Raw genomic sequence first — 23,715 nt, 5'->3', positions numbered from 1 at the left:
TTAGTTTTATCCCACTACCCTTTTTGAATAATGTTATGACTATTTTTCAGTCCTTTGATATCCCTACATTAAATGTCGGAGCCCTTACAATCTCCTCCCTTACCTCCAAGCAGCTTTGGATATTTCTCATCTGAGTTTGGGCTTTATCTGTTTTCCAGCCTGCTGAGACTACCACTACCACCACCTCCTGAATATCCTGTACCTATTTCCTGATTTCTAGACCTCATTATTGTTTTCTATTGTGAATACAAAGTATCCTAGCATTCTACACTGTTCCCACCTGACAGACACCCTGTTCTCTTCGCCCCCTAACCTCTCATTCACCTTACAGACATAACTCTTCACAAGCGATATCCCAAGATGCTGGACATTTAATTCACAGAATACAGCAACTACTCCTGTAAAGAATGTGGCATAGTTTGATCACGTCCTCACACCGCCAAACAATTCTCCATTATGAGTATCCTGTCAGATTTAGAGGACGCTCTGTATTTTTTGATGGAGCCCTGGGCAGAATCTCCTGTTAGAAATGCAGAGTTGTATCTCAACATAAAAAAGAAATGGTGTAGCAATCTGACTGATTACAACTTGGAAAATCCAGCCCATTGTTTTTAATTTTTTAACTGGGAGTAAGAGTCAATAGTATTTGTTGTCCAACCGTAATTGCACTTAATAAAGGGATGGTCACCTTCTTAAGCCACTGCTGACCATGTGGGAGAACCCCACTGACATTAGGAAGTAGAATCAGGAGGTATGTTACCTGTTGGACAATTTTCAATCTCTGCTAGCCATAGTATTTGTATAGCTGGTCCACTTCAATTCTGGTCAGTGATAACCCTCAGATTGCTGGTAGTGGGGAATTTAGCAATGATCACCATTGCTAAATGACACCATTTCAGTGTCAAAGAGTAATGATTAGTTTCTCTCTTGTTGGACATAGTCATTGCCTGACACTTGTGTGGCGTAACTGTCACAAGCCACTTCACTCAAACCTGAATGTTGTCCAGTTTATGCAATACTTTAAATCATCATAATGTTTTCACGTCAGATATTAATTTGTCACTGCATTTGCACGATTGAAATTTATGAGATCAAATGTCATTGCTCTTAGGTTCTGTATAAGGATTAAGCATTCCAGTCAATCATATGTTTTTCTTTAGTGAGAAGAAAAAGAAAAAGAAAGGGAAAAGAAAACTAGAGGAGGAGGAACAGGTGCTTGATATCGTTGGTAAGTGAGGCTGGTAACGAAGTGTCCTCATGCTCTTTTGGGTTTTCATGTATATTATCCACCAGCAAGGTTTAACTCTGAGAAAACTTCGCACTGCTCTGTGAATGGGTTCTTGGCTAGGGTTCAGTGCACTGTCTACCTCAACAGTGAAAATACCTGCTAATTTAGAAATTGTTCACAAAATTGCATATTACAGAAGGAGAAAGTGAGGACTGCAGATGCTGGGGATCAGAATCGAGAGTGTGGTACTGGACAAGCACAGCAGGTCGGTATGTTCTGATGAAGAGCTTATGCCCGAAACATCAATTCTCCTGCTTCTCAGATGCTGCCTGACCTGCTGTGCTTTTCCAGCACCACACTCTTGACTGCATATTACAGAAGTTTGATAAACAGAAGTTTGATAAAACATTGCTGATTTTCTGCTCATATTTTGTAATGCACTAGTTTACTCCAATTAAGTATTTCGAAAGGTAAATCAGAATTCATTTTTTTCTTGAAACAAATAAAGGGTAAGGCTAAGATCAACGTAAGTGAGAGAAAGCATGATACAAGGTCACAGCAGAGCCGAGAGTGATCTGAGGACAGGGCAGGTAAGAGACTATGGGGACGGTGGGAAGACTGAGAGTCCAGAAGTGACACAAAGCAAAATAGTAAAGTGACATTACAGCACAAGAAGGGGGTGACAGTTCTAAGTTGCAAATTAACATTTTATTTAACCTACCTATAATTTTAATTATGTCATGTCAATGGTTTTTTTAAAACAAAACTCTGCTAATGTGATTCTGTACACTAACCAACCAGTGGAGTGCCACAAGGATCGGTGCTGGGTCCACTACTTTTCATCATTTATATAAATGATTTGGATGTGAGCTTAAGAGGTGTAGTTGGTAGGTTTGCAGATGACACCAAAATTTGAGGTATAGTGGACAGCGAAGAAGGTTACCTCGGATTACAACAGGATCTTGATCAGATGGGTCAATGGACTGAGGAATGGCAGATGGAGTTTAATTTAGACAAATGCGAGGTGCAGCATTTTGGGAAAGCAAATCTTAGCAGGACTTATACACTTAATGGTAAGGTCCTAGAGAGTGTTGCTGAACAAAGAGACCTTGGAGTGCAGGTTCATAGCTCATTGAAAGTGGAGTCACAGGTAGATAGGATAGTGAAGAAGGCGTTTGGTATGCTTTCCTTTATTGGTCAGAGTATTGAATACAGGAGTTGGGAGGTCATATTGCAGCTGGTTAGGCCACTTTTGGAATATCGCATGCAATTCTGGCCTCCTTCCTGTCAGAAAGGTGTTTTGAAACTTGAAAGAGTTCATAAAAGATTTACAAGGATGTTGCCAGGGTTGAGGATTTGAGCTATAGGGAGAGGCTGAACAGGCTGGGGTTGTTTTCCCTGGAGCATCGGAGGCTGAGGGGTGACCTTATAGAGGTTTACAAAATTATGAGGGGCATGGATAGGATAAATAGATAAAGTCTTTTCCCTGGGGTCGGGGAGTCCAGAACTAGAGGGCATAGGTTTAGGGTGAGAGGAGAAAGATATAAAAGAGACCTAAGGGGAAACGTTTTCGCGCAGAGGGTGTTGTGTGTGCAGAATGTGCTGCCAGAGGAAGTGGTGGAGGCTAGTACAATTGCAACATCTAAAAGGCATCTGGATGGCTATATGAATAGGAAGGGTTTGGAGGGATATGGGCTGGGTGCTGGCAGGTGGGACTAGATTGGGTTGGGATATCTGGTCGGCATGGAGGAGTTGAACCAGAGGGTCTGTTTCTATGCTGTACATTTCTATGATTTTAATTAGTTATGACAAATTATACTTTTTTATTACATGTGACAACTAAATAGACAAGCCAATGCAATGTGTCAAACTGTCTTTGAAGAGTCTTTGAAGAGAATCACAGTCCTGGCAGCCATATCTCATAGAAATGCAGATCAGTGTTATATAACTGAAGCTTAAGACATTGTAGGCAACAGAGTGGGGAAAAGTTTCCTGGATATTTTGTATTAGAAATAATTTACACTCCTTAAGTTACCAAATATAACAGCTCTGATGAACTGTCCAAGAATGGAAGGTGTTTCGATTTGGCAGTTAAGAGGATCCCTCAAGATGCAATGCTAGAGAGTTTCAGCTTTTGCCTGTGTCCAACAGGTATGAGATTCTTGCTGTCTGTTGTTGAGGGTAAAGTCTGCAGCAAGATGAATAAAAATGACCATAGCAATGTTGTACCAGGGACCATTTAGTGTCAGAGTGGTGGTTGGGGTGTGAAAAGGAATGTGCTAGTGGATGGGTCAGTTTAGTTCGAGTAGATACTGTCCCCGTCAGTCGCAATTGAGGGTTCAGAAGATTTTTTTGCCTGCTCAGAGCCAGAGGTAAGGTCATCTTGGAGATGAGGAAAAGATCCCCTTGTGATTTGTTCCAATGTGAACCAAACTACATTGTTTAAATAAGGCATGCAGTTCTTTTTGAGCAGCTAGGGCCAACATTACATTTCAGAACCTGACTAATTAATCTGAGGTAGTAATCTCTGCTGATTGAGTCATGTGTAAATTAGCATAGAGGCATCAGATTAGAAGATGAAATGTGCGAATAAAAGAATGATGTTAGAGGCAGAGATTTTAATTCATGGGACAATACTGGGGAAATAGGGAGTTGTTTGTAGGTACCTTGTCTACTGGAACTGTGCTGGAACCACTGAAACCATCCTAGTGAATCAAATAACAGCAGCACTAGCACTGAAAACAAATGAAAAGATATCGAAAGGAGTTTATGAAGAGATAATTCAAAAACAGTATGGCTTAGGAAGGGTCAGGGAATTTAAAGACATTAAAGCAATAGTGACTAAGTTGACTAAGGTCACTGCCATAAGTGTTAGATTGGCCTTAGTGAACCCAGGGAAAGCGACTGGTCCAGATGGAGTCCCAGGCCATGCATTCAGATCCTGTGTGGACCAGCTGGCGGAAGTATTCACAAACATCTTTCACCTCTTCTTAATATGAGCTGAAGTCCCCACCTGCTTCAAGATGACCACCATCATTGCTATGCGAAAGACAAATCATGCACCGTGCTTTAATGACTCCCATCTAGTGGCTGTGACTTCCATAATTATGAAGTCCTTCAAGAGGTTAGTCATGACTCACATCAACTCCAGCTTACCAGATTGTCTTGATCCTTTGCAATTGGTCTACTTGTGCAAAAGATCCCCAGCAGACACCATCTCACTGGCCCAATACCCATCCCTGAAAGATCTGGATAACAGGGATACTTACATCAGGCTCCTAGTTGCTGACTACTGTTCTGCCTTAAACACCATAATTCTCAACAAACTCATCTCTAAATCCCAAGTCCTTGGTTCCCCCTGACCCATAGACTGCAATCAATAAGAATAGGTAACAAAAGCACCTCCACCACAGTCCTCAACACCGGTACTCCGCAAGGCTGCACACTCAGCCCCCTACTATACACTCACAACTGTGTGGCCAAATTCTGCTCCAACTCCATTTCCAAGTATGCTGACAGCACCACTGTTGTAGGTCAAATCTCAAACAATGACAAGACAGAATACAAGAAAGAGATTGAGTGCTTAGCGACTTATTGTAAAGACAGAAATCTCTCCATCAACATCAGCAAAATGAAGAAGCTGGTCATTGACTTCAGGAAGTGAATGGAGGGCACCCCCCTATCTGCATCAATGGTGTTGAGATGAAAATGGTTGAGAGCGTCAAGTTCCTAGGTGTGATTATCACCAACAGTCTGTCCTAATCCAATCACACCAATGAGATGGTCAAAAAAGCATAAAAATATCTGTTTCCTTAGGCTAAGGAAATTCAGAATGTCTACAAGGACCCTTAACAATTTTTATAGATGCACCATAGAAAGCATCCTATTTGGTTGAATTACAGCATGGTGAGGTAACTGCTCTTCCCAAGACCACAAGAACTAGAGAGAGTCATGAAAACAGCACAGTGCATCATGCAAACCAGCCTTCCATCCATTGACTCCATCTATACTTGCTGTTGCCTCAGAAAAACAAGCAACATAATCAGTGACCACTCCCACCCTAGTTATACCCGCTTCCACCCTCTTCCATCAGGCAGAGAATGTAAAAGCTTGAATACATGTATGACCGTATTCAGAAACAGCTTCTTCCCCGCTGTTATCTGACTTTTGAACGGACCTCTCTAATGTTAATGTTGACCTCTTTCTCTGCACCTTCTCTGTGGTGTAATATTATATTCTGCACTCTGGTCTGCTACCCTGATGCACTTTGTATGGAATGATTTAGGGTGGCGTGGTGTCTCAGTGGTTTGCACTGCTGCCTCACAGTGCCAGGGACTGGTTTCAGTTTCACCCTTGGGTGACTATGTCTGTGGGTTTTTCACATTCTTCCCATGTCTGTGTGGATTTCCTCCGGGTGTTCTGGTTTCCTCCCACAGTCCAAAGACATTTAGGTTAGGTGGGGTTGGCCATGCTAAATTACCCACTGTGTCCAGGGATGTGCAGGCTAGGTGAAATAACAATGGGGAATGCAGGGTTTGAGGGATATGGTAGGAGTGGATGTGGCTGGAATGCTCTTTGGAAGGTCATTGTGGACTAAATTCCCGCCTCAGGCGACTCTCTGTGTGGAGTTTGCACATTCTCCCCGTGACTGTGTGGGTTTCCTCTGGGTGCTCCGGTTTCCTCCCACAATCCAAAAATGTGCGGGTTAGGTGGATTGGCCACGCTAAATTGCCCATAGTGTTAGGTGAAGGTGTAAACATAGGGGTATGGGTCTGGGTGGGTTGTGCTTCAGCGGGTCAGTGTGTACTTGTTGGGCCGAAGGGCCTGTTTCCACACTGTAAGTAATCTAATCTAAATGGGCCAAATGGCCTGCTTCCACACGGTAGGGGTTCTACAATCTCCCTGCAGAGCACGTAAAACAACATTTTTCACTGTATCTTGGTACATGTGACCACAATAAATCAATCAGCAAAATAGAAAAAAGTTAAAACTAAAAGAAGTTCTGAATGTATCTCAAGAAATTATATGAATCAATAACACCAGTAAAGGGATAAGATCTAACAGCCATTCGGAACAAATGGTTACAGGATAACCAAAGTTTGGAAATAAACTTGCCTGGAAACTTAACTTTCAGTTAAAAAAGAAAAGGAGGAGTGCTATAGTTAACTGTAGGATAACAGATAACACTTATTCATTCCTGTGGGGCTCTGCCCAAAGGCAGATCCTTCATTCATTGCCTGTTGATCTCATGAAATTTTTTGCCAATGTTGATTTGTTATTGTCTTCCAATCCAGGGGCAGGACAAGAAGGCAGTTCCAAGTTTTTCCTGTTTGCTCTGCCCAAAGACAGATCCTTGGTCTGATGATTTCATGGCAGTTTTGTCAGTTGTGGTTTGTTATTGTCTAGGGCAGGACAACAAGGGTGTCCCAAGTCTACCTCAGTCAGAAAGAGAATCAAAGTCATGCTGTGCCCATAAATATGAATCACATGCTAGCCATCTCACCACAGAGCAATCCACCCATCAAAGGATAAAATATGAAGATAGTATAAAGAAAGAATCTTAGCTGTGAAAATCAAAATCTAGAATCAGTTGAGTAAAGGTAAGGAAAAACAAGGAATAAAAAACAATAGAGGTAGTAATTTATTGCCCCCTTTACTGTAATTGATTTAGGTAAAGAATGAATCAGGAAATTTGATAACGATAATATAATTATCACTTATAACATATCCTGTATTTTCTTTTAAAATTTCTCTAAGTGCTCAGCACCTTTTAGCACGGCCATATCCATGCAATATTGAACACAGCAAACTTTTGTACACTTTGTACAGGAGCTTTCAGTTTTAAGCTGCATAAAGGGAGCTTTGGTCACCAAGGACTTTAATATTCACGTAGAATGAGCAAACCAAGTTCTGCAGTGTGGATGAGATATTCATGGAACGCATTCAAGGGGAGTTTTCCAGATCAGTACATTGAATAACCAACTAGTGTACAGGTTATTTTGGATCCATTATTTTACAATGAGAGTGTTAGTTTAACAGATTTAGTTAACAAAATTAAACTAACCCTACTTGGAAACATCTCAAGGAAAAAGTGATCATGACAAAACTTTATAATTTACAAGAAGAGTTATCTAAAATCATGTAATTGGGTAATAAAAGTGCAAGTAGATGTAGGAAGGGAACTCCCACAATATTTGCCAGATTTTGGCTATTCAATAATGAGAATGTTATATTTGCACAGAACATAGAAACAGAAGTAGGCTACTCAACCCCTCAAGTCTACAAAACTATGCCTTTTCTAGGAAGTGGAAATGCCATTTATTTTTTGAATACTTTGTTTGAATCACAGTTTGGACTTGGACCTCTGTGATACTATTCAGGCTCATTTACCAAGTTGTAGTTGTTAGTACCTCTGCTCTCACTGATAAACAATACTAATTTCCCTACCTCCCCGACTCTTCCTTCCTTAGGCATTGTCTTTTTCTAGTGCTGACTTCTTCTCATTTTTACCAACTAATTTTTAATCTGTGCTTGCTCTTTCCCAGAATGGTGTGAAATGTACTTCACTGAGCCCTTTATTATCCTACAATGAGTCAGAATTGAGAGCATTTTTATAAAGCCACGAAGCTCAGCATTTTTAAAATTGAATTCATAGAACATAGAAAAATACAGCGCAGTACAGGCCCTTTGGCCCTCGATGTTGCGCCCATCCAAGCCCACCTAACCTACACTAGCCCACTATCCTCCATATGCCTATCCAATGCCCGTTTAAATGCCCATAAAGAGGGAGAGTCCACCACTGCTACTGGCATGAACTCACGACTCGCTGAGTAAAGAATCTACCCCTAACATCTGTCCTATACCTACCACCCCTTAATTTAAAGCTATGCCCCCTCGTAATAGCTGACTCCATATGTGGAAAGATAGCTGACTCCATACATCTTCAATTCAAATGGAGTAAGGAATAATGAAATAAATTCTGATTGCACATAAGTTATACAGCTAACACATTTAAGTTCAATTGAACTTTTTAATGCGAAATCTTTCACCCTCTTGTGGGTTGAACTTCAAGTTTGTCTCAACTTGCTTTTCCAAGATCCTATTCTGAATAGGTTATCAGTTTGATTCATCTGACAGCATACTTATCTCAGGGTCAAAATATTGTCGATTCAAGCTTGAGAGAAAGACTTGAGCATATTTTCCACACTGACACTTCAGTGAAAGACTGAGAGGATGTTGCACAGGTATATTATTTTTGGTGCATTATTAAATCAAGGTATTATCTGTTCATTCAAGTAGATCTAGCAGATCCCATGGTGCTTTTCAAAGAGAGCAATGTTCTCCCTCAACCCAACTTCACCATGACAGATAAACTGGCATTTAACCTCATTTGCTTTTTTGAGCAACCTTTCAATGTATGAATTGGCTGCTATATTTTCAATGAGAACAGAAGTGGCTACTGATCCAATTCATTATTGCCTGTGAAATACTTTGGTTGTCATGAAGTCATTCAAGGCACTAAGCAAATTCAAGTTCTTTCCATTTATTGCTGATTTTATTTTGAAACATGTCTGTTGTTATGATATGAGCTGATAATAATACCAGACAAGTCAAGTCCCAGAGTGATTTTTGGCTTGATAAATCATGTGTTATTTTCTCTTTTTGTTTACTGAATAATTTTATATCAGGCTGTTAGTCTAAGATCAGAATGAAAGATTTAACCTTTATCTCAACACTAAAGCTTCTAATTTGGCTGATGCAGCTATGATTGGTTTCCTTTTTGGCAAAGTTCTGTGCATTCACTCAATGTTTTGTTCAATTATTACTTCTTCCCTGAAACCTTTAATCAAGTTTCTAACTCAACTCAGTTCAGCTCACTTCACATGACAAAGAAGCAGCACTCTAAAAGCTTATGATTTCAAATAAACCTATTGGACTATAATCTGGTTTCATGTGACTTCTGACTTTGTCCACTCCAGTCCGACACTGGCATTTCCACAAAAGTACTGAACTTGGCTTCTTTAATGCTCTTGTCTTCAAAACTTTCTAGAGGGTGTCTTTCTATCTGACATTTCCACAATCTTCTGCTTCTGGAGTTTTCTTCTAAGATACTCAGAATTTCTCCCTTTCTGCCTTCTGAATTTGGAGACTAGGCAAAAGTGAGGGCTGCAGATGCTGGAGATTAGAGTCAGGGTTAGAATGGTGCTGGAAAAGCACGGCAGGTCAGGCATCATCAGAGGAGCAGGAAAATCGGGCAGGACCCCTTCATCAGGAATTCCTAAACTAGCAGCACTTTTGAGTAATATATCTAACACTATGGGTGTGTCTGCTGGACGTAAAACTCAAGTCTACAAATATCTTAGCAATTATCTGCAGAGACAAGAGGCTTGAAAGTTGCTTAACTAAAATCACATGATTTCATGGAAATGCTGTTGTTAGCTCACCATTTCAACATTATTTTGATTTTTTTTAGGAAACAAAACAGACTTTCACGGAACAGAAAGCCAAATCTCTGTTGACTCCCCTTTAGAATCTAAGTTTACAACTAATAACATATTCTGAGCCTCATCAGATTTCTTAAAATATTTTAGGAGGATGGTGGGCAGTCCGGAATTTTGGAGAAATTACAGGCACTGTGGCAATAGAGATGGGAACAGGCACCTACATCTGTGCTCTCGATAATGGTCTATTTACTCTCGGAGCACCGCATAAAGGTCTGTATTCTCAATTTGAAGTGCCTTACTCTGAGTTAATCTTTTCCCGCAAATCTAATTGACGTTTTATGATTTTAGAAACTGGAAATTCAATATTTGTGATTTACAGAATTAGTTTAAAAATAACATATCCTTGTGTTCATTTGCTGAAACTCTCATTGATCTGATTACTTTTCTTATTTGTAAAGCATTCTGATAGTACCTACAGTTGTAGTTATTATTCCATTAAAGAACAAAACTGCCACGAAGAATGAGCAAAAGTAATTGTAGCTCGATAGGGTTGTATAATTCTATCTATATTTGTACTTGCGATTGACATTTTAAAAGATATTCAGGAGTACATTTTCAATTTGCAATGCTGAATATAAAACTAATGTTGCACAGATCATTAGATTTTCATCTTTTCCGCACAGCCAATCCACAGTGTTGGATTTATACCGAAGCAATAGATTTAAAATGTACTTTTTGACTGCTCCATTTTTCTGCAGTATATACCAAATGTGGTCAACAAATTAGCAAATAATAACTCAATCTTGCCTTGGTGCTGCTTTGAACTTAGTTGTCTGAATTTGCATAGTAGATTGAAGATTTTCCTCTGCCTCCAGAATCGCACAGTTTTTAATTGGTGCAGTGGAATGAGGAACAGAAATGCAATTGTCCATAGCCTGATCCATTGTTCATACTCTGATATCTTATATACATGAGATTGTGTCCAAAAGAAGAAGAAGTAATAAAGAGGATTGATGAGGGCAGAGCAGTAGATGTGATCCATATGGATTTCAGTAAGGCGTTCGACAAGATTCCCCATGGGAGACTGATTAGCAAAGTTAGATCCCATGGAATACAGGGAGAACTAACCATTTGGATACAGAACTGGCTCAAAGGTAGAAGTCAGAGGCTGGTGGTGGAGAGTGTTTTTCAGACTGGAGACCTGTGACCAGGGGAGTGCCACAAGGATCTGTGCTGGGTCCTCTACGTTTTGTCATTATTTGGATGCGAGCATAAGAAGTACAGTTAGTAGGTTTGCAGATGACACCAAAATTGGAGGTGTAGTGGACAGCAAAGAGCGTTACCTCAGATTATAACAGGATCTTGCCCAGATGGTGCAGTGGGCTGAGAAGTGGCAGATGGAGTTTAATTCAGATAAATGCGAGGTGCTGCGTTTTGGGAAAGCAAATCTTAGCAGGACTTCTACACTTAATGGTAAGGTCCTAGGGAGTGTTGCTGAACAAACAGACCTTGGAGTGCAGGTTCATAGCTCCCTTGAAAGTAGAATCACAGGTAGATAGGATAATGAAGGTGGCATTTGGTATGCTTTCTTTTATTGGTCAGAGTATTGAGTACAGGAGTTGGGAGGTCATGTTGCGGCTGTACAGGACATTGGTTAGGCCACTGTTGGAATATTGTGTGCAATTCTGGTCTCCTTCATATCGGAAACATGTTGTAAAACTTGAAAGGGTTCAGAAAAGATTTACAAAGGTGTTGCCAGGGTTGGAGGAGTTGAACTATAGGGAGAGGATGAACAGGCTGGGGTTGCTTTCCCTGGAGCATCGGAGGCTGAGGGGTGACCTTATAGAGGTTTACAAAATTATGAAGGGCATGGATAGGGTAAATAGACAAAGTCTTTTCCCTGTGGTCAAGGAGTCCAGAACTAGAGGGCATAGGTTTAGGGTGAGAGGGGAAAGATATAAAAGAGACCTAAGGGGCAACGTTTTCACACAGAGGGTGGTACATGTATGGAATGAGCTGCCAGAGGAAGTGGTGGAGCCTGGTTAAATTGCAACATTTAAGAGGCATTTGGATGGGTATATGAATAGAAAGGGTTTGGAGGGATATGGGCCGGATGCTGGCAGATGGGACTAGATTAGATTGGGATATCTGGTCAGCACAGACGGGTTTGACCGAAGGGTCTGTTTCCATGATGTGCATCTCTATGACTCTATCTATGACTCTAATCTTTAGATAATTGAGTGTCTTGAAAAAAATTCTCAACTGGTTTACAGGATTATATTGATCAATGCATTTAAACTGTACTTATTCAGTGTGTAGTGTGTATTAGCTTGGCTTAATGGAGCACTCCCTCTCAGAAAGTTTTATGTTCAAGCCACACTCCAGGGTCTGAATGCTTAATTTAGACACAATTCAACAGCATAGTGCAGTGTACTGTACTACAAAAGTAAAAGTCTGATGTTGAGTGGTTTGGGGTGTTTTAAGGATGTGAAAGATTCCACCTGAAATCTGGATATTCATATTTTTTATAATGAGTAAACTCTTACCTCTGAGCCAGGAGATCCAGGTTCAATCCCTATCTATCCCAGATGTATGTCATGACATGTGTGAATATTAAGTAATTAAAATAAACAAACAAATTTAGCTATGTCACTAACTATACCAATATTTGCTACATGATAAAAATGAACAATTGTCTTTCTCATTATAACATACAATCTACTTTCATATTTTTGCACTTCCACAGAGGATAATGAAAGCCCTCATCCCCCAGAGCAGTTAACAGCGATCAAATTATCTGAAACCAGGTGAGCAATACCAGTTGCATTTTTTTCTGTTTGAAGACAGGAAATCTATTCACCTCATTTAATCATTGATGGAACAAATGTGGGCAGCTAACCAAGAAATGATTAGGAATGAAAACTAATTCATTAAACAAACTCAACTAGTTGTATTAGTTCAATCAATCCCTTGCTGAAATATATATACAAAACTACTCTGTGCTAGTAGGTGCATTGAAGTCTGATTGTCATCAAATAAGTTCCTCTTGGTATTTTACAAGCAAAATGATGCTAGCCTAGCAGAAATCGCATTTGAAAAATATAAGGCAAAGGAAATTAATCCAAAATGTGGTGTCAAGAACTTTTGGATTTCAGCTCAATAGTGCCTCTATTTTGCAATCCTGAAGTATGTTCTTATTTAATTTATCGATGAAGGAAGTAGTAATTTATAATGTATTTTTACTAATGTTGTTTGAATTACAAAATGTAAATTGGTCTTTGTTCAGTGTTTTCATGTCCTTCTTAATGCATTACTTTCCTATTGATTTGAGTATAAATACAAGCGTACCTTCGTGTTTGTTCTTGCACAGATATGTCCAGAGACCCTGGGAAAATGTAGCAGCAATATTAAAATCATATCCAAACTGAAAGTAATACAACTGACTCCATCTGCTCTCCTTTGCTTTATCTTCTGCAGCCTAGAGTTTTTTTTGTGGACTTTTGTTTGATATTAGGGTCGAAGTGAATCTGATGGATTAGGTCTTGGATGCTGATACCATTTCAGAAATTCATAAATCATGACTACTGGTATTAAAAAGATTGTGTGGACCTAGATAGGATGGGAGTACTTCTCTATCCTGGTCCACAAATGTGAAAAGTATACATAATTATAAGGCACTGTAAAAGTACAACTTGTGCTCATACTCACAAACTAAAATTTATTACATTCACAGCAATGTGGCTTTATGTGTGTGTATATATTTAGATATGTACAGTAAAAAGAGTAGATATTTGTGATGTATTTATATTTGAATGAACTATTATGGAAATCTAGGTAATTATAGGTAAGTTGCATCAGTTTATTAAAAAAAAATTTGAGTATCCTCATTGTGCAATTCTCAGAGTATTAAATACAGATGGCCACATGAAGATGGGAAGGTTCAGTATTAGTGAAAATTATTTTGATCCATATGCTTGGTTCGGAAGTGCAGAGCAAGAATGGACTGCACTCCCTACATCGCCCACTTGTTTTCATTTATCAAATTCAGTACTGTTTCACCTTATAATTACTGAGGTCATCAATCTAGATTACCCATTGGCCAGTCTGTTCTATACATTTCCCATCCTCTCTCAACTTTGAACTGTTGACTGATCATCACTTCAGGGTTTCATCCCTTGCTTTAACAACCACCCCCTCCCCCCACGACAAAAAGTAATTCTCTGTGCTATGGTAAATATTTCTCATATTTGATCGATGTCCTGAGGAATTTCTGTCATGCCTTTTTTAAGCTCTTTCACATAGACTGCACTTTATTATGACCATTTCCAATTCCATGATACTCTTTCATGAAGCAGGACAGCAAGAGCCATGTGCAATACTCCAGTAGGGAAGGAACTTATCAACTCTTTATCACTGATTTGCATTCTATTATTCCATGTATTTGCCTCATTTACAACTGTTGCATGCTATGTATCAACAAATTGGATTTCTATAATGCCGATATTCCAGTGTACCTTACATATGTGTCTGACAAAAATGTGATCGGAACAATCTGATAAGTCCCATGGTTATCAACAATCGATCCCTTTGTATTACTTTATAAATGCAAAGAACATGAAACATTACAGCACAGTACAGGCCTTTTGGCCCTCTATGTTGTGCTGACCTTTTATCCCACTGTAAGATCAAACTAACCCACGTACCCTTCATTGCAGTATCTTGCATATGCATATCCAAGAGTCCCTTAACTGTCCTTAATGTATCTGACTGTATTACCATTGCTGGCAGTGCATTCCACGCATCTACCACCGACCTCTGAAATCTCCCTTAAACCTTTCCTCCAACCACCTTAAAATTGTGCTGCCTCATGATAACCATTTCTGCCTTGGAAAAAAGTCTCTGGCTATCCACTCCATCTAGGCCTTTATTAGATTAGATTAGATTACTTACAGTGTGGAAACAGGCCCTTCGGCCCAACAAGTCCACACCGACCCGCCGAAGCGTATACCACCCAGACCCATACTCCTACATTTACCCCTTCACCTAACACTACGGACAATTTAGCATGGTCAATTCACCTAACCTGCACATTTTTGGATTGTGGGAGGAAACCGGAGCACCCGGAGGAAACCCACGCAGACACGGGGAGAATGTGCAAACTCCACACAGAGAGTCGCCTGAGGCAGGAATTGAACCCGGGTCTCTGGCGCTGTGAGGCAGCAGCACTAACCACCGTACCGCCGTGCCGTGTCCTTTCATCATGGCTTCCTTTGCCTTTCTTCATAAGACTCCCTCCAGTTCAGGCAGCATTCTGGTAAATCTCCTCTGCACCCTCTCTAAAGCTCCCGCATCCTTCCTATAATAAGGTGACCAGAACAGAACACGATACTCCAAGTGTGGTCTGACCAGAACTCTGTAGAGCTGCAGCATAATCTCGCAGCTTGTAAACTCAATCTCCCAGCCGATGAAAGCCAACATCTTCTTAACAACCCTGTCAACTTGGGTGGCAAATTTGAGGTATCTATGGACATGGACCCCAAGATTCCTCTGTTCTTCCACATTGTCAAGAATCCTGCCTTTAATCCTGTAGACTGCATTCAAATTCAACCTTCCAAAATGAATCACTTTGCACTTCCAAGTTGAACTCCATCTGCCACTTCTCAGCCCAGTTCTGCATCCTGTCAATGTCCACTGCAACCTACAACAGCCCTCCACACTATCCACCACTCCATCAATCTTTGTCTCGTCGGAAAACTTACTCACCCACTCTTCCACTTCCTCATCCAAGTTATTTATAAAAGTCACTAAGAGCAGACATCCTAGAACCAATCCCTGTGGAACACAACTGGTCACTGAGCTCCAGGCTGAATACATTCCATCTATTATCACTGTCTGTTTTCTATGGGCTAGTCAGTTCTGTATCCAGATGGCCAGGTTTCTCTATATCCCATGCCTCCTTACTTTCTGAGTGAGCCTACCATGTGGAACCTTATCAAATACCTTGCTAAAATCCAGGTACACCATATCCACTGCTCTACCTTCATCAATGTTTTTATTCACATCCTCAAAGAACTCAATAAGATTTGTGAAGCAGGACCTGCCCCTCACAAAGCCATGATGACTATTGCTAACCAAACTGTGGTTTTCCAAGTAATCATAAATCCTGTCTCTCAGAATCCTCTCCATTAATTTGCCCACTGCAGACGTAAGACTGATTGGTGTGTAGTTCTCAGGGTTATTTCTACTCCCTTTTCTGAACCAAGGGAACAACATCTGCCACCCTCCAATCGTCTGGCACTACTCCAGTGGACAATGAGGATGCAAAGATCATCACCAAAGGCGCAGCAATCTCTTCCTTCGCTTCCTGTAATAACCTTGCGTATATCCCGTCTGGCCCAGGCAATTTATCTATCCTTATGTTTTTCAAAATTTTCAGCACATCCTCCTCCTTAACATCAGTCTGTTTCACGCTGCCTCACAAACGTCAAGGACCTTCTCAGTAGTGAATACTGAAGCAAAGTATTCATTAATGACCTCCCCTACCTCTTCCAACTCCAGGGACAAGTTCCCTCCACTATCCCTGATTGGCCCTACCCTCACCCTGGCCATCCTCTTGTTCCTCACATAAGTGTAGAGCACCTTAGGATTTTCCTTTAAGGCTGCTTAAAGGAAACCTGCTAAGGCTTTTTCATGCTCCTTCTAGCTCTCCTGAATCCATTCTTCAGTTCCTTCCTGGTTAACGTGTAACTCTCGACAGTCCTGTCCGATTCTTGCTTCCTCAACCTTAAGTAAGCTTCCTTCTTCCTCTTGACTAGATGTTCCACATCTTTTGTCACCCATGGTTCTTTCACCCTACCATCCCTTCCATGCCTCCGTGGGACAAACCTGTCCAGCACTATCAACAAGTGCTCCCTGAACAACCTCCACATTTCTGTTGTGCATTTTCCTGAGAATATCTGTTCCCAATTTAGGCACCTCAGTTCCTGCCTAATCGCATTGTAATTCCCCCTCCTCCAATTAAGTACTTTGCCATACCATCTGCTCCTATCCCACTCCATGAGTACTGTAAAGGTCAGGGAGTTATGATCACTATGAAATGCATTCCCACCAAGAGATCGGACACCTGGCAAGGTTCATTGCCAAGCACCAAATCTAATATGGCCTCCCCTCTAGTCTGCATATTGAGTGAGGAACCCTTCCTGGACACACCTGACAAAAACTGCTCCATCCAAACTATTTGAATTATGGAGATTCCAATCAATATTAGGGAAGTTAAAGTCACCCATGACAACAACCCTGTGATTTCTGCACCTTTCCAAAATCTGCCTCCCAATCTGCACCTCAGTGATCTGTTACTATTAAGGGTTCTGTAGAAAACTCCCAATAAAGTGACTGCTCCTTTCCTGTTTCTGACTTCCACCCATACTGACTGTACAGACAAACTCTCTTCAATTACCTCCCTTTCTGCAGCTATGAAACTATCCCTGATTAGCAATGCCACTCCTCCATCTTTTTTACCACCCCTTCTATTCCTTTTGAAACATCTAAACCCTGGAACATCCAACAATGATTCCTGCCTCTGTGATATCCAAGTCTCCATAATGGCCACAACATCATAGTTCCAAGTACTGATCCATTCTCTAAGTTTGTTACCCTTATTCCTGATAATCTTGTGTTGAAATAGACATACTTCAACCCATCATGCTAACTGCACCTTTGGACTGTCAACTATCTATTCCTCCTCTCAGACTCTCTGCACACTTTATCTGGCTATTCACTACCTAATCCATCATCTGATCTGTAGCTCTGGTTCCCACTCCCCTGCCAATCCAGTTTAAATCCACCCAAAGAGTTCTAAGAAACCTCTCACCCAGGATATTGGTGCCCCTCCAGTTCAGGAGTATCATAGATTGTTCTGTGGTGTGCATAGATACTGTTTTGCATAGATACTGTTTTGAATCAAAATTTCTAACAAATTGGAGACTGTCTGATTTATAATTTCTGTTAGGAAACATAAGAACATAAATATATTATGCAGCCCAGGAATAAAAGCATTGTTACTATGATCTACTATATTGCATTGAAAGCAATGCAGAGGAACCTTGATTATCCAAAGGACACGGATGGCGAGTATTTAGTTTGGTTAATCAAATGCCGATAATCAATGCCGGATAACGTAGTTAGTCACACATCACGACTTTGCAATCTTCTTCGGATCGTCCAAAATTCAGTTAATCAAATGCCAGATAATTGAGGTTCCTCTGTATCAAAAAAAACAGCTTGGCAGTTGGTAATCAGACAATTATATACTTATAGTTTGGCAGGATGCCACTGATTAACACACGTTTATATAAAACATTTTACATAACTGTATGAATTAAAATAATGTCTAAAATATGCAATAATGCAGGATATATTTTCATTATCCTTTGTTATTTCCTATAGAATAGCGCTGAAGTCTGGCTATGGCAAATATATGGGCATAAATTCTGATGGTGTTGTTACTGGACGTTCAGATGCAATCGGATCAAGAGAACAGTGGGAGCCAATTTTTCAAGATGTAAGTTGCTTTTGGAAACTGTCGAGCAATCTGGGAATAGTCTCGCTGAGTACCAGTAATATGGATTTCTCCTGATGTAGCTCCTTGTCCAGTTTGAATTAGGACTCAGAGGGCAAGAGACCAGCTACACACTGTCCTCACCGTTCTCCAAAAAGCCTCGTCTTATTTTGGTGTCACAGCCCATCATTCAGGAAACATGAGCCAATGGGGTTATTCATAAAGTATTATCAATGCATAGTGTATTCCATCATCCTGAAGGACACATTGTAAGTCTTAACACGTTTATCTGGTGATTTGTGTGTGTGTATACATGTGCATATGTGTATACATGGCTGTGTCTGTGTATGCAAGCTGCATTATAGTTGGGAACTACCGCTGCTAATGTTAACTTTGCGAAGATGAATAGGTAACATAACAGTGCTATCAAGCAGCACCCGCTCAACAATAACCTGATCAGTGACACCCAGTTTGGGTTCTACCAGGGCCACTCAGCTCCTGACCTCATTACCTCATTGCTTCAAACACGGACAAAAGAGCTGAATTCCATGCCGCACATGAGAGTAATAATAGCCCTTGATATCAAGGCTACAATCAACTGAGTGTGGCATCAAGGAGCCCTAGCAAAACGCGAATCAGTGGGTATCAGGGGGCAAACTCTCCGCTGGTTGGAGTCATACTGGACATGTAGGAAGATGGTGGTGATTGTTGGAGGTCAGTCATCTCAGCTCCAGGACATCTCTGCAGGAGTTCCTCAGGGTAGTGTCCTAGGCCCAACCATCTGCAGCTGTTCATCAGTGACTTTCGATCACAAGGTCACAATTGGCGATGTTCGACAACACTCCTCAGGCACTGAAGCAGTCCGTGTTCGAATGCAACAAGATCTGGACAATAGCCACCTTGGGCTGACAAGTGTAATATTCACTCCACACAAATGGCCAGCAATAACCAAAGAACCATACAGCACGGAAGCAGACCCTTAAGTCCAACCAGTCCATGCCAACCACAATCCTAAACTGAACTAGTCCCACCTGATTGCTCCTGGCTCTATCTCCAATAGGAGACAATCTAACCACCCACTCCTTGATATTCAATGGTGTTACCATGACTGAATCCCCTACTATCAACATCCTGGCAGTTACCGTTGGCCAGAAGCTCAACTGTACTCGCCACATAAACACAGTGGTGACAAAAGCAGATCAAAGGCTGGGAATCCTACAGTGAGTAACTCACCACCTGCCTCCCCAAAGCCTGTCCACCATCGACAAGAATATTGCCAGAGTTGGAGCATTTGAGCTAAAGGAAGGCTGAATAGGCTGGGGTTATTTTCGCTGGAGCGTTGGAGGCTGAGGGATGACGTTATAGAGATTTAGAAAATCATGAGCGGCATGGATAAGGTGAATAGCCAAGATGTTTTCCTCTGGGAATGGGAGCCCGAACTGCTGTGCTCTTCCAGCACCACTAATCCAGAATCTGGTTTCCAGCATCTGCAGTCATTGTTTTTACCTCGTTGATTTTAACCCTACTGCGAATCCTCTTGCAAGGATGCCTGCCTTGAAGAAGTTTTCCTCCTCTCTCTACAAGAATCTCAGGGAATCCCTCTCCCACTGCAACTCCCAGGTCATTTCCTCTGCGCTGACTCTATGCTGCTCTCTCCCCACCCCCACCCTCCTCTAGCTTATCTCTCCACGCTTCAGGCTCACTGCCTTTATTCATGATGAAGGGCTTTTGCCCGAAACGTCGATTTTGAAGCTATTTGGATGCTGCCTGAACTGCTGTGCTCTTCCAGCACCACTAATCCAGAATCTGGTTTCCAGCATCTGCAGTCATTGTTTTTACCTCACCCAAAACTAAAGGCATAGGTTTAATGTGAGACGGGAAAGATTTAAAAGGGACCTGAAGGGCAACTTTTTCACACAGAGGGTGATGCATGTATGAAATGAGCTGCCAGAGGACGTGATGGAGGCTGATATAATACAACATTTAAAAGGCATCTGGATGAATATATGAATAGGAAGGGTTTAGAGGGATATGGACCAGGTGCTGGCAAATATGACTATATTAACTTGGGATATCTAGTCGGCCTGAACAAGTTGGACCGAAGGGTCTGTTTCCGTGCTGTACGTGCCTATGATGCATGATATTTTGTCAGTATTCTTCCACAGTCAAATATTCTGCTTCCTCATTCCCTTCTTCCAAATAGAAAGAAGCTTCCAAATATAAATTTAAAAAAACTGAACTCACGAAGGGAAGTGAGGATGGCTGCCCTTGACATCACGGCAGCATTTGGCTGAAAGTGATGTCACAAAGCACTAGCAAAACTGACGTCAATGGGAATTTGGTGGAAAACTCTCCGCTAGTTGGAGAGGCGATGGCTTAGTGGTAATATTGTGAGACTATTAATCCAGAGACCCAGGTAATGTTCTGGGGAACCGGGATGAATTCCGTCATGGCAGACGGTGGAATTTGAATTCAATTTTTAAAATTTGGAGTTAAGAGTATAATGATGACAATGAAACTTGTAAATTATCAGAAATACTCATCCAGTTCACTAATGTCCTCTGGGGAATGAAACTGCCGTTCTTACTCCTGTGGCCCTTGTGATTGAGTCTTAGCTGCCCTCTGGGCAATCAGGAAAGCAAATACAAAACACCAGTTGGGCCTCAGCTGGTACTTTGTTTTAGGAAAACGTTTACTGGAGTGGTAAGCAGGGAAGAGAGATGTCAATTATGTGGAAGACTGGAGAAACTGTCATTGTTCTCTTTCGAGCAGAGAATTTTGATAAAAGTGGTATAAATCATGCACTGTTTGGTTTAAGTAATTATGGAGAAATTGTTTCCATATAGCTTATCTGACATTCTACACTATATGAACAGAAACTTTCTCCAACCTTGAATTTTGGCAAACTTGATTCCCTAGCCAACAACTGTATCCCTTGAGGCTGAACCACATTTTTGGTATTTGACACCAAGTGAGCTTCAGCTACGTGTCCGTGCTATCACAAAATCTTCTCATTTCCAGCTCCATAATGTCATCAGAGTTTGTTCTGTCTGATCTGTTGCTGAAACCCCATTCCTGTCTGTGTTACTTTGGACTATCTCAATTCATTCTTAGCCACTCTGCTATCGTCCATCTATGTAAGCTGATTCAAATGTCTGCTGCCTCTGTATTAACTGGCAATAAATCTTGTTCACCTAGCACTGCTGTACTTTTCAATCTCTACTGGTTCCCAATTAAGCAATGCCTCAATTTTTAAATTTATTATCTTTGTTTTCAATTCTTTCCAGGCCTCACTATTCTCCATCTATGAAACCCCTAGAATATCTGCAGTCCTTCAATTTAGGCCTCTTGCATATCTTTGATTTTAATCATTCCCACCACTTAAACTGCCGAACCCCTTAGTTCTGGAGTTCATTCCCTGTTTTTCTTCCTTTCAATCCCTTCGAAACCAGAACGTTTTTAACAACCTATAAGCTGTCGTAATATTTTCTTACATACTTCAGTGTCAAAAATAACACTCCATGAAGTACCTTGAAACATTTTATTATGTTAGAGGTACCATATAAATGTAAGTTGTTATTGTGGCTAAGGGGCCAGTAGCTGGGGGAATGAATTTCAGGTGATTGACGTGAGCTGGTAACTTTTCTTACATGGTAAATTGCTCTGATCTATAATGCACTGCCTGAAGCAGATTTAGTAGTCAGTTTCACCAGTGTAATGGCTAAATGTTTGAAGGGAAAGAAAGAAAGACCCATGAAGAAAAAGTAGGCGAGTTGAATTAACTAATAGTTCCACAAAGAGTTGGCTATGTATGATGGACTCAATTACCTCCTTTCCAATATCATATTTGATTCTATAAATAAAAGATGATTCAAACAGAATACACATCAAAGGAATTTGAGATCAGGTTCTAAATCACTGTTGTCAGACCACAGTGTTGGGTCCAGCTCTAGTTAACAAAACACAAGGGAAACAAACTTAGATTAAAAGCCGTGCCAAAATGCTGATCGGTTTTTTTAGAGGTTTAGGTTACAAGAAAAGTCTGGAGAGGATTTTACTTTTCAGCCTTAGAAAACTTATGAGATGTCATGTTATGGAGATGTATGAAGTACTACACAAGTGGAAACACTGAATTAGGACAATTACTTGAAATTGATCTGAGAAATGGCAAGGAATCACTGGTCCAATGAACTAAAAACCAAATCTAGGACTGACACCATGTTTTTTTGCAAAGAGTAATTAATTAACATATTGATTGAGCCCCTGTATGGGGAACTGCAGTAGGGGACCTTGTTGATGAATAATCTAAAATGTACCAAGTGGCACTTCTCAACAAAATATTATATTCTCTTATGAATGACCAGGTAATTTGGAATTTTTAGTAACATGAAGTAACATATCTCGCAACACTGGAAAAATTGCACACTCATGTTCAGGTCATGCCATGGATGTTTTGATTGTGCTGGAATCACTGAAACAGGTAAACAGGTTTCAGTTTACCATCTCAAAAGGAGGGTGTCACCAATAATATAGTGCACTGTCATTGTTACACTGAGCCTTCAGTGCATCAGAAGGAATTCTGTTGTGTGTGAACAGTACTGAGACATCAATCACATATTCAATAGTGTTACATAGGATAATGCTTCTGTCTGCTTCTCATCTAAAATATTGCATCAGATACCCCAGCTGAAAAGTGTATGTAATGTGTTACAATTCAAAAGAAATCAGGATATTTTCTGATTGCCTTAAGTTACCCACTTATTAATTTAATATCAGTGCTCAAAAATAAACCAGTGTCCAAACAATCAAATATAGTCAACGGTTTGAAATAAATTACTGAAAATTCTTTAGTTAAAGCATGAACGTATACAACTTAAATGATTCTGGAAAATAATCATTTTACTTAAAGGCACTCATTCCATGTTCTAATGCTTATTTCCTGTACACAGGCCTGTTATCTTCTCTGTTCCTAGAATGTGTACTCTGCTTAATTCCTCAAACATGTTTTGTATTTAATGATATTCAGCCAGGCAGTAGACTGAAGTTCCAGAAGTCTGCCTGTGACATGCTGTGTATTCCACAATGATAGACTACATCTTCCAAGATGCAGGTCTTATTGGTTTTAATACTAAACAGGCAGAGTAGAATTTACAAACAATAATTTATAACATGTTGTTGTGTTACAGACATTTCATTCATAAAATTATGGTGCTTTAATGATGCATGACATGGTGATTAGACAAAAAGAAATTCCTGATTCAAAATAGGATCTAAAAACAAAATTCTTAGTGAATAGTGCCTTCCATTCCCACATTGACTGTTCCTGCTTTCTAGTGATGCACTACTTTAACTTTAAAAATGTGTTCTCCCTTTTGTATCATTCCGTGGTATGGACTGCCTCCTCCTTTTACATCCACTCTGTGTTGCAATGTTAGATTGAAAATATTGTGAGAGTTTGCAGTCCATGGTGACATTTAGATAGAGTT

The 23,715-nt window shown here is 40.5% G+C and overlaps 1 protein-coding gene across 3 annotated transcripts in view; it reads left to right on the top strand.

Moving 5' to 3' along the window:
- Window positions 1-23,715, top strand: part of frg1 (FSHD region gene 1) — a 43,087-nt gene that overhangs the window by 5,715 nt on the left and 13,657 nt on the right. For 2 of the 3 annotated variants that reach the window (XM_072570394.1, XM_072570386.1), the window contains exons 2-5: window positions 1,161-1,228; window positions 9,820-9,942; window positions 12,419-12,479; window positions 18,118-18,232. In XM_072570394.1, the coding sequence (XP_072426495.1) occupies window positions 1,161-1,228; window positions 9,820-9,942; window positions 12,419-12,479; window positions 18,118-18,232 (367 nt within the window). The remainder of the gene's footprint in view (window positions 1-1,160; window positions 1,229-9,819; window positions 9,943-12,418; window positions 12,480-18,117; window positions 18,233-23,715) is intronic. The other variant, XM_072570376.1, reaches the window with a different exon arrangement.

The sequence above is a fragment of the Chiloscyllium punctatum genome, chromosome 1 (assembly GCF_047496795.1).
Source record: "Chiloscyllium punctatum isolate Juve2018m chromosome 1, sChiPun1.3, whole genome shotgun sequence".
Taxonomy (NCBI): domain Eukaryota; kingdom Metazoa; phylum Chordata; class Chondrichthyes; order Orectolobiformes; family Hemiscylliidae; genus Chiloscyllium; species Chiloscyllium punctatum.
Note: the sequence above shows the minus strand (reverse complement) of the source record. Positions and strands in the feature narration are given on the sequence as shown.